Raw genomic sequence first — 13,656 nt, 5'->3', positions numbered from 1 at the left:
ACTTGCAATCACATTTCTGCTTATATAACCTTCACTCACCATGAGACAGTGGTAATTTGATTAAAATGGTATCATGCCTTTCATCCATCAGTCCCTTTAAATTACTTTATATGATAAATCCCTAATTTTAATTATAGTTATTATCATTTTATTTAATTAACTGCAATGGGAATTATGTAGTTAGGTCCTTGGGCATCTAGCTGAAATTCAGTCTCTCCATGCTCAGAACTTAAACTCTAGGAGCACACAGAAGATCACCTTCAATGTTCTGAACAAAATAAAATTGAAACTGTTTATGTCTATCAATTCAAGGAGGAATCTCTTAGATTTCACCAAAATTAAAGCTTCAATTGCACTATCTATCATTCAGGTCAGACATAGTGTTTTTAACCCTTTCAGACAAGCGGGTAATTAAAACCAGGAGCTTCTCTTAGAAAAATAAATTTTAAATAGTACACTTTTTGATGTAAGCCTATTGATTCACAGATGAGTACATTTCATTTATTCCACACTCATCTAAATGCAGAGCTATTCCCTCTGTTTGCAGTCTAAGGTCTGTTTTAGCCAGACTCCTGTTCATAAAATCCCCCTTATGGCTTATTCTCTGAGGGACACATGGCTGAGCTTTGCTCTCTGTTTGCTCCTGCTCAAAGACCCACATTCCATCAACCAGTTGCAAGCCTCTTTCTTTCACCCTCAGTCCTGAGTAAAATTACATTTTCCATTTATGTCCCATTTTGACCTTGAAAGTTGCAGTGACTTTTAACTTGCTGGTTTAAGCTAGTTTTCTCCAAAGGAGCTTAACTGCACCTTAGATTTATCCTGTGCAGAATAAATGATGCTGTCAGTCCCTGGGGCTTCACTGAAATTTCACTCAGCTGTTCCCTCAGAAGGCTGAGCAGCCAGGACTCCACAAACTAAACTCTCTTTGTAGGTTTATTTCTGTTGAGACACTTAATTTCAGTAGCTATTAAACATTCGTCTGTCTGATGCCATTCCTGTGAAACAGAGCAAATTAGAAGTTAACTAAGCAGCCAGAGGAGCTAAAAATATGAGATTTGTGGAGACTAACCACCAAACCTGGTAATGACTGTGGGTAAATTTAATGTGGTTTTGTTTTGTTTTGGTTTGGTTTGGTTTGGTTTTTTTTTTTTATTCTACCTTCACATTCTTTTGGGGAATGACAAGGAGAAAGGAGTTCCCCAAGTGAATTGATGACTATTTAGTTAGCAAAAAAACAGACTGGGAATTTAAAATCAGAGGTTCTCATTCCTTTGAAGATCAGTGGGTGCAAGTATATTTTTTTTAAGAACAAACAACAGAGAAGGTAAAGATGTAGTGTTAAGAAGAATCAGCAACTTCTCTGCAAGTATAAGAAGAATCAGCAACTTCTCTGCAAGTATATTACTCTGGACTATAATGTCCAGAGTAATACAAGGCAATAGCAGATGCTATAGATGGGAAATTCATTGTAAGGAGAAGGAAGATTTATCTGAGAGTTTTCACATATATACCAGTATATTTTGTTGTTCTTGTTGCTTAAGGGATAATTCCATTCTGAGATGGGGCGTAACTGCCCCTCAGCTCATACACATTCTGCCTTTCCACCCATTGCTTTTAGACCAAAGGATCCCAATTTTTGATGTTTAGAAGGTGTTCCTCAAATTTCCAAGGCTTCTCATGAGAGGGAGTGGAGCACAGACCTAAAGGAACAAAAAAAAGACACTATTTTAAACAGCTCCCATGAACAAATGAAAGCCAAATACCAATTCTAAATATCTTGTCAGTATTTGAACTTTATCCTTCTTTTCATTGTGGTTGGTCAAAAACAAGAGAGAGGTTGAAATAGGAAACTGAAGTAATTTCCTGTTATTTATAAAACTCATTATAGGGATCATAGTGAAAATTAAGGGAATACTTGTTAGTTATTTATTTGCGCATTTTAATACTTGCCTACAGCCAAAGGCTCAATCACCTGGTGGCTCATAAATGTATATTTTTTAAAATTTCAAGTCCCAAAAATGATGACTTAGGCTGAGGTTTCATATTCTCCAGTTCTCTTGGAAATTGTAGTGAGCTGTAAAGTGATAGATCTCTGTTTCCTGACACTGATGGAACAAGCATTGTTGGTCTACGTGGGCGGTGTGCAGTGGAAAACAGTAAGACCCTACATGCATAGCAGATAAATAGCTTTTGGTGCTAACAGTGGGCTATGATTAATTTTGAGCAGAAGAAAGGCTGTTTCTGTCTGGGTCAGATCATTCTAGTGAGCTGTCAGTTACCATTTCAATTAAAGCGTTCAATTATTCAGGGCTGCTTTGAAACTGGAGAGCTGTGTACTGATCACAACATGCATATTCTGTTCTAATTTAGGCACAACTCTCTTATTAACACTCTCCTGAAATTCTGTTCTTTTAAGATGCTTAAAATGAAAGTACTCTTTTAGGTTGAAAAAAACACCAGCAAAAACACACATCCATCTCGAGAGTTTTAAATTTCATCTGATTTTCACCCTTTTTCTTCCTGTACTGTCATTTGCCTTAGTGTTTGCAGTGAATTTATATTACATGACTGAGTTTGTGTACATCTTTGCAAAAACCTGGTAATTTTATGTGGCATTTTCTCCTTGAGGGTGTTTGAAGATTGGTTGCCTGGATTTATTCAGGATTCAGCCTGCACAGTATGATGCAGTTGAGAACTGTCCCTTTTTGGGGCACATGGGTCTAACAGTGGAAGCCAGCTACATTCCTCAAGGCTAAGAGCTTCAAAATCACAAAGTCCAGGGATGCATGCCCAAGTGGTGAACATGGACTTGGGGTGCTCCTGGTCTGACCTCCAGATAGTTTCTGCCTCTGCACAGAACCCATTACTGTTGTGCTGATTTTAAATGGGCATTGCCAAACTATTTCTTCAAAAGATTTCAACAGGATTATCTGTTGTCCCATTGCTGTACAGTGCATAACTCATGCACAGGGAGTCTTCTCGTTTGTGGCTGTTCTACTTGCCATGGTGCTTTTATCAGGACTTTGTTCTCCAGCCTTTTCAGCTCTCCCAGCTGAGAGTCTCCTGTTCCCTTGGCACCAGGACTCTTGTCAGGCCATCCCAGCTCCTCACCAAGACCCTGGGATGGTAAACACAGCTGCTTGCAAATTTTGGTTGAGCAACAGAGTCTCGCACTTGGGACAGTTGCAGGCAGCCCACAACAGCTCCTGGCTGCAGCTGGTGTTCCCCCTTCCCGGGCCCTGTGCAGCCACAGCCACCACAGTGACCTCACACTGCCACCCTGCCACCCTCACAGCGTCCAGCAACTCCAACCCCATCATGGGTCTTGCATGTCACGACTCAGAAGTCAAGGAATCTGGAGCAAGAGTGCCAAGTGACAGCACTTCTCCCTTCTGCCACAGGACAGGCCCTTCTCATCTTTGCTGTTAGGGTGAATCAGAGGTTACCCCTTACACTGGCTGGCAACCACGTCCCAGCCCTGCAGAAGTTCCAGCAACACTGACTTAAGTGGTCCTTACCTCCACACACTCTCCAGCGGAGGTGGCAAGAGGTCAAACTGAAAAAGGCAGAGTCTCCAGCACCATCATCCTTCTGCTAAACAAACTAAATTTCTGGTTGTGCCTAACAAATTTTTGTAATGGAGTAAAAATGTGCTCTTTCATTTGCTAAGAGGAGTTACTGAGTAAAATAAAGTCTCCAAAGACCTACCTGCACACCAGGAATTGAAAATGAACTTATTTCTGTTTCTGGAATGACATTTAAAGCAGTTTTCTCTGGCCTCTCTACTTGGACAGAAAAAGCCTGCATGGGTCAGACCAAGGATTAAGTCAGAATCCCAACTCCTGACAAGGGCAAACAAGTGGAAGGTTAAGAAAAACATATAAATAGAAAGGCAAGTAGAGGGTAATCCTTCCACAGTGTATTAATTTAGTGCCTGATGAATTATAAGGTAAGGACTGAGTCCATGAAAGCTTGCATAAACCAAACAAACCTTCTGTTCAAGGAAATAAAACAACTAAAACAACCATTGCAGCTTCATGCAGTGGTTCAAAGTCCAGAGTTTCTAGCTCTAAAGATAATAATTTCCTGTTCTCTTTAGAGAGATGACTTGTGTTTTCCCAGCCTTTATTGTATATTTGCCAACATCCTTCTCTTTGGGGCAATTTTCCTTTTCCTTTTGAATATGTGCATCCTTTCTGGGTGTTTCAATGCACTATCCATATGTGACTCAGAATTTTCCATGGGCCAGGCCTTTTGCACACAGTTTTACAGGATGAACCGTGAACTCCTAAACAGTCTTTCAGCCCCAAGCTGTTGCAATGTAGGCACTGATTTTCCATCTACAGCACTGAAATCCCATTTCTGAAATAGTGGAAAGAGCTCTCCAAGACTACATAATCAGGCCCCAGAGAAAGTTAGACCAGCAGTGAGCATCTACCTGCTTAGCAGAGATTCAGGAGTGGAACTTGTCTCCTTCCTTCTTCTCACTCTGCTCACTGAATCACTGTGAGTGTCAACAAGACATAATTTCTCCCTCACAAGCCCAGCAGAGACAAGGTTTATTGAACTGGGAAATTCAGGTTCAGAAAATGCATGCATGGCTTTTAAACTGCATAAAAAAGAGATTATTTCATCTCATGGTCTATAGGTCATGTTGCTAAATTGACATATATACCTATAATTACAAATACTTAATGTCTGATCATTCACGGCGCAGTGAGCTCTTCTATGCCATGAAACTACCAAACCAAGTTTTTCATGGAATTGCTGTCATTCAAAATAAATAATGCATTTATCCTTTACAATCATTTTAACTTAGCTGTCATGGACTCATGGAACACAGCATTGTGCCAGAGGTCAATGATCCATTGACTCAGGTTCCAATCAGAATACAGTATTTAATTCAAAGTCTAATTTATGTATTTGATTTTTTTTCCTCCTCCGCAGGAATCAGCAGCCTATAATGCTGTTAATGCTCTTCAGTCAGCCTATGGTGTAAGATACAGATATGGCCCTGCATCCAGCACTTTGTGTAAGTTTCCCTCTGTAGGTTTGTGACTTTGACCTTCCTACAGTAAGAAGGAGAAAAGCCTTATTATAACAAAGAATGCAAACATTATTTAAAATTAACTTTGTTCCAGTTTTGGGTTGTGAGGAAGGCAGAAGAAAGTTTTGCAACTGATTCAGTCAGTTGATTGCAGTAAGATTAACGCAACTGATGCAATAAAAGAGATTAAAATGCAACGCACTTGAGACTCAAAATCCAGCAAATAACATATTTATATAAAACTGTGGGGTTTTTTTAAAAAAGAAAAACTAAGGTCTTATAAATAATATCTTTATCAGATCCTGCAAATGCACTACTAAGTTGTAACCGCATTTGTCAGGCAAGCTCTCTGTAAAGAGGTAAAAGAAAGAAGTTCAAGAGGTTTTAACAAGACACTTTTTTTTCTTTACTGAAACCTTGAGGTCTGCATGCTGTGGTTAACAGTAACAGACATTAAAAAAAGTGAAAAGCTAAAGACTTTTCACAAGTAACCTCCTGCATCTCCTCTGCCATGGCTGTGTTTCAGCCTTGCAAATTATCATGGGCCTCTATCTCACAGCATAGTCATCATCTTGTGCTCATTACACTGCAGTCAGTCACAATGTCAAAGGAAAAGCAGTGTGAATTGATGCCAGAATTGCACAGATTACAGCAGGCTACATGAGAGATTTATCTGTGTAAAGAAGTTTGTCTTAGATAATCAACACATGGAGATAACAAAACCATAAGCAGCACACTTCCTCAGAAAGGTCTGTTAATATTAGACATCATCTATGCAAATGCTCTCATGCTGTGGGGAAATGGTGAGAAAGTAAGACAAATGAAAATAATTTTAAAAGCATTTTTAAAAGAAGATGGCAGATTACTTTATCAGCTTTCCCTCTTCTCACTGCAAATGAATTGCCTAAAAAACCCAATTTAAAGCTAGGAGCATGCAGAGCTCTCCAGTCCAGTTGGGAGATCTTTGTGGAAAGAAAGCTTCAGACTGTGTTCACATGGAGACAGGAACAGTTTGAGGCTTTATTCTAGATATTCACTTTTATTAAAGTTTTGCTTTACACAAAACAGTTATAATATTTTTTCCTATGAAAATGAAGAGACTAATCCATATTGTGCTGAGCACATTTCACCAGGTGCTGAGTGTTCATGCTGTTCTCTGAATGGTGTTCAGGATCAGGGCAAGCAACAGCAGGAGTTGCAAGAATACTCACTGAGTACCAGAGACAAAACGCCACAAGAATCCTCTGGTGATTTCAGCATGACCTGCATTTAACATTTTTTAATGCTTTCTCTAATTTTCCTCTTTCAGATGTGAGTTCTGGCAGCTCTATGGACTGGGCCTACAAAAATGGCATCCCATATGCATTTGCATTCGAGCTGCGTGACACTGGCCATTTTGGATTTTTGCTTCCCGAAATGCTGATCAAACCAACCTGCACAGAGACCATGCTCGCAGTTAAAAATATAACTCTTCACTTGCTGAAGAAATGCCATTAAGATGGATTTCTAGGAGGTGGAAGTAAACATTTTACTCCTACTGCTGATGCCTTTCAGTGTGTTCAGTTGCCATTCTAAGTTTGGGCGCTTCAGAATTCTAGAAGCTAATGGGAAATGTGATATTGTTTCTGCCAAATTAACTTAGTGGAAAATGGAAAAAAAATCATTTAATATCTGCTCTTCTAAAGTCCAAGTCCATAAAGTTGATGTACTAACTTAGTTACCAGTTTGATGCAGAATAGTTTCCTTTTTTGCAATAAAATTTTAATTCTCCAATTTCAATGAGGCCGGTCCTAAAATAAAGTGCCACTTCCAGGCAGCTCCGGGCCTTACACCTTTCCCTAATATGAAGACCTCCCAGGGGGTCTCTTGAACCAAGGGATAAAGTTTATATTCATGTAAATATACCCTGTGACCCAACACAGGCCTGTATCTACAGCAATAAATGCCTTATAGTGGTAGCTAGCTGCACTGCAAGTGGCAGTGTGGCTTCCTTCTGCATGTATATGTACATACATACATATATGTATGCACTTTTGTGATTTTTTTAATTCATATTATGCAATAATTTGAACCAAGCTTTCATTTAACTGTTCAGAGAAATCTGCTTTCAAATGTATATAATTGGAGTGGACTCAAAATCAACATACTGTCTTTGAAAATGTAACTTTCCTCGTGATGTGTAAGAATTATAATGAAATACTATTGAGAAAGACAATGTTCTGCTTTATGGAGAGACAAAGCAACTTGCCATGACTTGGAACTTGAAGCTGGCAGTGCATCTGGGCTCTGCTGTAGACAGTGACTGCTCGTTTCCACCAGCCAAGGATTTAGCTTTAAACTGTAATTAACTGATGTTTTATTTATCGATATTCTTGCAGTGAGTTCTGTGGCTCTTTGGCTATGTGGCTCTTCTTCCTGGAAGCTGTATTGCTTTGCATGTTTTAAAGGAATTAATAAATTTTTAATGGATTCTTACGTGAGAGAGGTGAAGGTAGAAGCCTTACAGCTGAAATAAAGTGAATAAGCACCATGTTTGAAAGAATAATGAAAGCACAGAGAAGATAACATATTGAGGGGTTTTTAGTACTTTTAAAACACTATGTTTTTTATCTTATTATATCTGCAGAAGCATATATTTTACTTAATGATTTTTGAATTTAATCTTATGCTACTACATATTAACTAAAACATATTTGTTAATAAAATGGACAAAGACTTTTGAAGTATTCTTCATATTTTACTTAAGTGTTAAAACTTTAGGTCAAGGATGTAACAATTTTACATATCTGTAAAAAATTCATGATGCTAAGGATGGGGAATTTTAAAAAACCTAAGTCCTCTCTAAATAAGCACTTGAACTTAGCAAATGGGCAATCTTTATAAGTCTTATAAGGGAAGTACTGTATTTAATTAATAATATCATTGTTTTCAGGACTGCAAAAGGCAATCAGTGAACAAAGATGACAGAATTGCTTTCTATTTGTCTAATATTTTGTTAATAAATTTGTTTATTTTACACAAGTTTCTGAAGGCTTGTTCAGATTTGTTTAATTCAGTCTTGTTTGAGTAATGTAAGTTTCTATTCTGGTTTATTAAATGTCTACGGGACAGAAGCCCACAAAATAGTAATTTCCAATTGCTTATGACCATAACCATTAAAATATTTTGAAGACAGCAATAACTGTCTTTTGCTATGCACAGATTTCTGGACAATGGCCTTGATAGTGGTATAAATGATTAGCACCAATCATTGTGTGTTATTCTGAATTTAGGTGACAAGATTGAACTTAATACAAAGACATAAGAGACTGAAGAAGAGAATGAATGAGGGATGTCTAATTAGCATGAGGCAAATTTACCTCTGAATTGCTACACTACAAGCATGGACCAGAAGCAGTCAAATTCTGATGTGATGGTTTGAAGTTCACCATGTGAAATATTTCAGCTTTCTTTATCTTCATACCATTACAACTCCACTGGTAATGAAAAGTAATTGAACTCTTGGAACAAGAAAGGGAAACAAACAAATATTCTCCTTTAGGTACCAAAAGGAGCTAACATTTTAGACCTAGTTGACTTTCTTGGACAGGAATAACTACAAGTATTCTTAGATTTATTAATTCTTATTCTTATGAAGCTTTGACATTTAGAAGTACTTGATATCAAACCTCTTCCATGAATAAAGCCACACACTAGTATATGGATGGACTCTGCTTGAATACTATGTATGACATGCAACTGAGAACTCTGAGCTGAGTTTTTAAGACCTGTGCAGGGTAATTTAATGCCCCATAGCTGAATAGAAGTGTAAATAGTCTCTGAGCCCTTTAACTATAGGGTCATTAAAGGTGGTGGAAAGAGTCACTAGGAAAGAACAAACTCTGTTTCCTGAATTAAAATTTTGTAAAATAATTTTTCAGCAAAAGAGTGATTCTAAATGGAGTAGTTTACCCTAAGGAGAGAACTAATAGCAACCAGCTATTTCGATATGAAATCATACAGCTTTTGTGACTTATAAATATTACTTCTCAAGAACAGCTCTTCTTTATCTCTATAATTGCTTTCTTCTCTTCCCTTTGTACTTTTCAGCAATTTTTATTGACTACAGGACAACAGAATTGAAAGCTAGTTTAGAGAAAAGTGAATTTATTTTATGATCAGAGGTACAGTTTCTCATTCAACACAATAAAAACTACATGAACAGCAAAACACTGTTTAGTAACCCAGCAGTCAAAATCACATAGAGAGTGATTATGTGAAATCCAGAAGTTACACTTCCATCGATCATTAATAGAATAATTACAACCACTTCTATAACTTGGAAAACAACATTGTTCATTTTTTAAAATAGCTTTTAATTTTAATAAACAAACCTCTGAGATTAATTAATAGGAAGGAAACAGGTCCATGCCTCTTCAAGTCACCCTTCTCAAAAAGAAGCGTCACAAAATTACATTAAACCATCATTCATAAGCTGATTAAAAAAAAATGCCTTTAGAGGTAAAAAAAGTATTGAGCTTTGTTGCAAACCTTGACTGCAGACCACTGCTGATGGGTGAAGCTCCTTGTGTATTTTCCAGAAGTTGCTTCAGAAAGGTCAGTGTATCCGGTCACTCATAACATATAAAGCCTATGGAAAACTGCAATTCCTTTCTGAGAACAGCAATACACTTTCTGAAATTTTGAATTTCAGAATTTGGAAAGATGAACTGGAAGAGTCCAAATGATCTTGAATGCCAACATGCATTTATATGCAGAGCCAGTCTGCTTGTCTATAGGAAACAGCATTGTGCAGATTGAGCTGCCTACTCAAGGACTGCAAAAAATATCCATTGATGGACAAGACTGTGTCTAATTCTTAAGGTTGGGAAGAAAGCTTTGTATTTCCTATGAAAAATAAGTTAATATTCAACTGCTCCAGTTTCTTTCTGTTAAACAATCCCTTCACTTTTTATATTTTTATTCATTTTAATGGTAATTAAAGAATAAGATACTTGGTAGCATGGGTAGGGTAATAAATACTTTTGTAAGCACTTTGACCTTTCCTCTGGTTGTGCAAAACTACTACATCATTTCCAGAGTTCACTGTTTTGTAGCAGTCACATTCAGTCTCACACATGTTTGTGTTTTTGAATTCTGTGCCTAAAAGCTATGTATTACCATCTTCAAGCAGTTCTTCAGTGATGGTAAAACACCAGAACAGTATCTCAGATGCACAGACATACAACTATTGCTCTGCTGTAGAAATCACAATGAGAACAGAAATTTAAATAAATTACAGAAAAACTTTTAAAATATAAACCCTGTGGGATTAGGTATACTTCCATGCTTCCTAAGAAAATACTTTCAAATGCTCACAACACAAAATAATTTGTAAATTTGTTGGAAATTTAAAAGTCTTCTGTCCACAGAAAAATGTAGATTATTTGCCATGTGCTTAATGTATGCCTGACTCTCATAATTATTCAGGATAATAGAGAGCTGCCTTCTGAGTGACTGCATGGACAGATTTTCCAGCTCTGTCAGCACCACCAAGTATTGACACTCTTAGTGGGTCTGTCTTGGAGGAAGTGGAACAACTCCAGAGTGGTTTTCACTTTTCTTGGCTGAACGTGCCTGTCACCCCAAGCATGATGTGCTGGTTGAGCAGCTTGTCAGAAATTCATAGCCTTGGGCTGGTCCTGGTGTCAAAGGGTCCTGCCTTAACAACAAGGTCTTCTATTAACCTCTGCAAGTTAGGGAACTAGCAGTGAGTTAACACACGGTTTTCCTTAGAAAATGGTGTTTGGGGTAAGGACATTGAGAACTGGGAAATCTTTAGTCCCTGAATGCTTGTGCTTGCCTGACAGGCAGGAGCAGTCAGTCATGCAGAAAGTCTCAGGTCTTTCCACTCACAAGGTGGAGGTCCTTTCAAGCCCTCTTGTGAGAGACCACGTCAAGCACAGCAGGGCTTGCCCTCAGATTCAGACATCAGGGAATGCACTCATAAATAATAGATTCAAATGTTAATTAAAAAAATCTGCCACTGTCCCCAGCCATGCATACTTTGCCTGTGACAAGGAAAATCCATCCATTGCAATAAAAATGTGGGGTAATATATTCCATCAGTCCTGCCTGCCCTGAAAGTCCAGCCACTTTAACACTGCTTGGCCTTTTTGAAAAAGACATGTGGCAGAATATCCATAACAATGAAATATTTCAAACTACCCCCAGGCCTGTAGGAGCATATACTTTATATAATATAATAGATAACATCTTCTGAAATAAATATTGTGGTATGACTGGGAGCAGGTGTTTTAGTCTTTTTTGCTGACTGTGATGTGCTAGGCTATTCCTCTGCATACCAGGACAGATCAATACTGGGAGGAGTGTCTATTTTTTAACCACTTAATGAAACTTTTTTTTCCAATTCTGAGCAGAATAGCAAGTTAGGCCTGAAAATACATATACACACAAAGAGTTGGATAAAGTTATATTTTAAAAACAGGATTTTCAATTTTCTTGAAAATAATGCAGCTGTTAAAATCACAGCCATAGTTTTCAGGTGGCTTATTGTTTTCAGCATGTCATAACTAATAAAAAACATTTATAGCAGCCTTGAAATCTGAGCAGAGATGACTGATCTACTCACTGTTTAATTTCCCTTGTTTCATTTTGCGTTCTTTCTAGATTGAGAAAATCTGTTGATTGGGCTGAATTGATGGAGTGCAGTCAAAAAGCCGAGTGTAAAGGATTTTTCTGTGCCTAATGAGCTAGAAATAGCTGCTTAAAAAAAAGAAAGTAGCTATATACAAAAGTAGCTTTGTCTATTTTAAGTTCTTTACACAGACTAATTGCTTTATGCTGTTTAATTTAAATTATCACGTTCAGAGATAGTTTGGGAAGACCTATTGTTATTTTGTTGTGAGCCAGCCAGTTTTCTAAGAGTTAAAATAGTGACATGCCTAATATTGTTGTAGGAGAACCAGAGCTGCTCTTTGGTTTTGATGGCACAGAATCTGTACTTCAGCCTTCTCTAACAAGGACAAATTTGCTCTATCATGCTACATGCACTTCCACTTTTCTCTCTCCATTCCAAAAAAGGAATCTTTAATTTGGGTAAGATAAGGGGTTTTTTTTTTGATCTTAAGTTACTATTTTGAATACTGTTTGCTGGTGATGACTTCAGGCTATAAAAGACCCTAACTTTTGGTACTAAATTTAAAACACGAACCTGTTAATATGTGTAAACTTCCCCACACACCTACGCAGAGCCATTCACACACAAACACTGTCTGGCTGCACAATGTGTACTGTGTGATGGTTTATGTAATGGGGTAGCTGCAATTCTTGGCAAGCACAGGGCTGCTGATGGCAGGTAGCATGTGTTCAGCATGTCTCCTCTGCCTGCTGGAAGCACACGTAAGTTCAGCTCGTCTGGCCAGTTCCCTAAAAGCCCTTTGACACTATCTCACTGCTGCAACACAGGAAATTCTCACTTCTGCTGCAGTGTGTCTCTGTGGGTTACCTGCCACTCCTGCCACACTGCTGACATCTACAAGCTCCCCTCATGGCACACTTCGTGTGCTGCACCCTACAGAGCTCAGAGGTTGGGTTTTGCTATTACGAACATTAGGGCAGAGGCTGTGAGACTGTGGCCCCCTACTCCAAATGTAGATCCCATCCCAGAAAGCTTTTGTTACCTTGTGTGTAATGAAGAAGGTCCTATAGCATTGCCCAGAGTGAACAAAGGGGTGTTGAGATTGTGCCTGCAAAGCCTGGAAGTGTTAAGCAAAACACTGGAGAGCCTACAGGCCTGTACTAACTGCCACCGGGATTTTTGAAACTGCTTCAGCCCATGAAAAATTCTTCTATACATGGACCATTTGCAGGAATCCATTTTAAAAATAGTAACTTAAGACAAAAAAAAACCCTTATCTTACCCACATTAAAGATTTTCTTTTGAAGTTTTTGTATTTCTTTTAATGAGGTTTCTTTTTAATTTATTTTTTGAGAAATTAAGTGTCTTGAGAGAAGCTGAGGTAGAAATAATATGAAGTTGCTGTCATGCTGAAGGCTGTTTAGAGAACCAATGGATGCTGCCCACTACCTGTCAAATACACACTTCCCAACACTGCAGATAATAAGTGCAACCTTCAGCAGAGGCCTGAGCAGAGACCTCGCTGCAAACATGTCTGAAGACCAGGATATTCCTCAGACAGCAGTTTTGATGCAGACTGGCTAATGAATGTTGGGAAGCTCTTCTACAGCACTCTTCTCTGGAGCTGAGAGTAGAACATCACAGCTGTCAGGACTGCACTTTTCAAAAAAAATAGTCAGTGTCAGAGTTTTAGCAGAGAAAGGAAGGTCCCCATTCATTTCACACTCCTCTGCACAGCACCAGGGAAGGGCTCCTTTGCTGCTGTGCCTGGCTGCAGATCCACTGGCACGATGCCCATCAGAAACAGGGTTGTTTGAAACTGATGGAATCGCTGTCTTGTTTTTCTTTAGCCTTTATGAAAAACATAAACAACCCTGTGGTGCTAAAGCCTGAATACGCACAAGAATAACTCTCTCCCATTTAGGTGTCTGTTGAAGGTCACACAAAAAAGGTAATTTCTTGAAAA

The 13,656-nt window shown here is 38.3% G+C and overlaps 1 protein-coding gene across 1 annotated transcript in view; it reads left to right on the top strand.

Annotated features, from left to right (window-relative positions):
- Positions 1-8,071, top strand: part of CPA6 (carboxypeptidase A6) — an 83,299-nt gene extending 75,228 nt beyond the window's left edge. The window contains exons 10-11 of the mRNA XM_054000578.1: positions 4,951-5,035; positions 6,360-8,071. Of these exons, the coding sequence (XP_053856553.1) occupies positions 4,951-5,035; positions 6,360-6,547 (273 nt within the window). The 3' untranslated portion in view covers positions 6,548-8,071. The remainder of the gene's footprint in view (positions 1-4,950; positions 5,036-6,359) is intronic.
- Positions 8,072-13,656: the final 5,585 nt, after the last annotated feature.

This window comes from Vidua macroura, chromosome 1 (assembly GCF_024509145.1).
Source record: "Vidua macroura isolate BioBank_ID:100142 chromosome 1, ASM2450914v1, whole genome shotgun sequence".
Lineage (NCBI taxonomy): Eukaryota > Metazoa > Chordata > Aves > Passeriformes > Viduidae > Vidua > Vidua macroura.
Note: the sequence above shows the minus strand (reverse complement) of the source record. Positions and strands in the feature narration are given on the sequence as shown.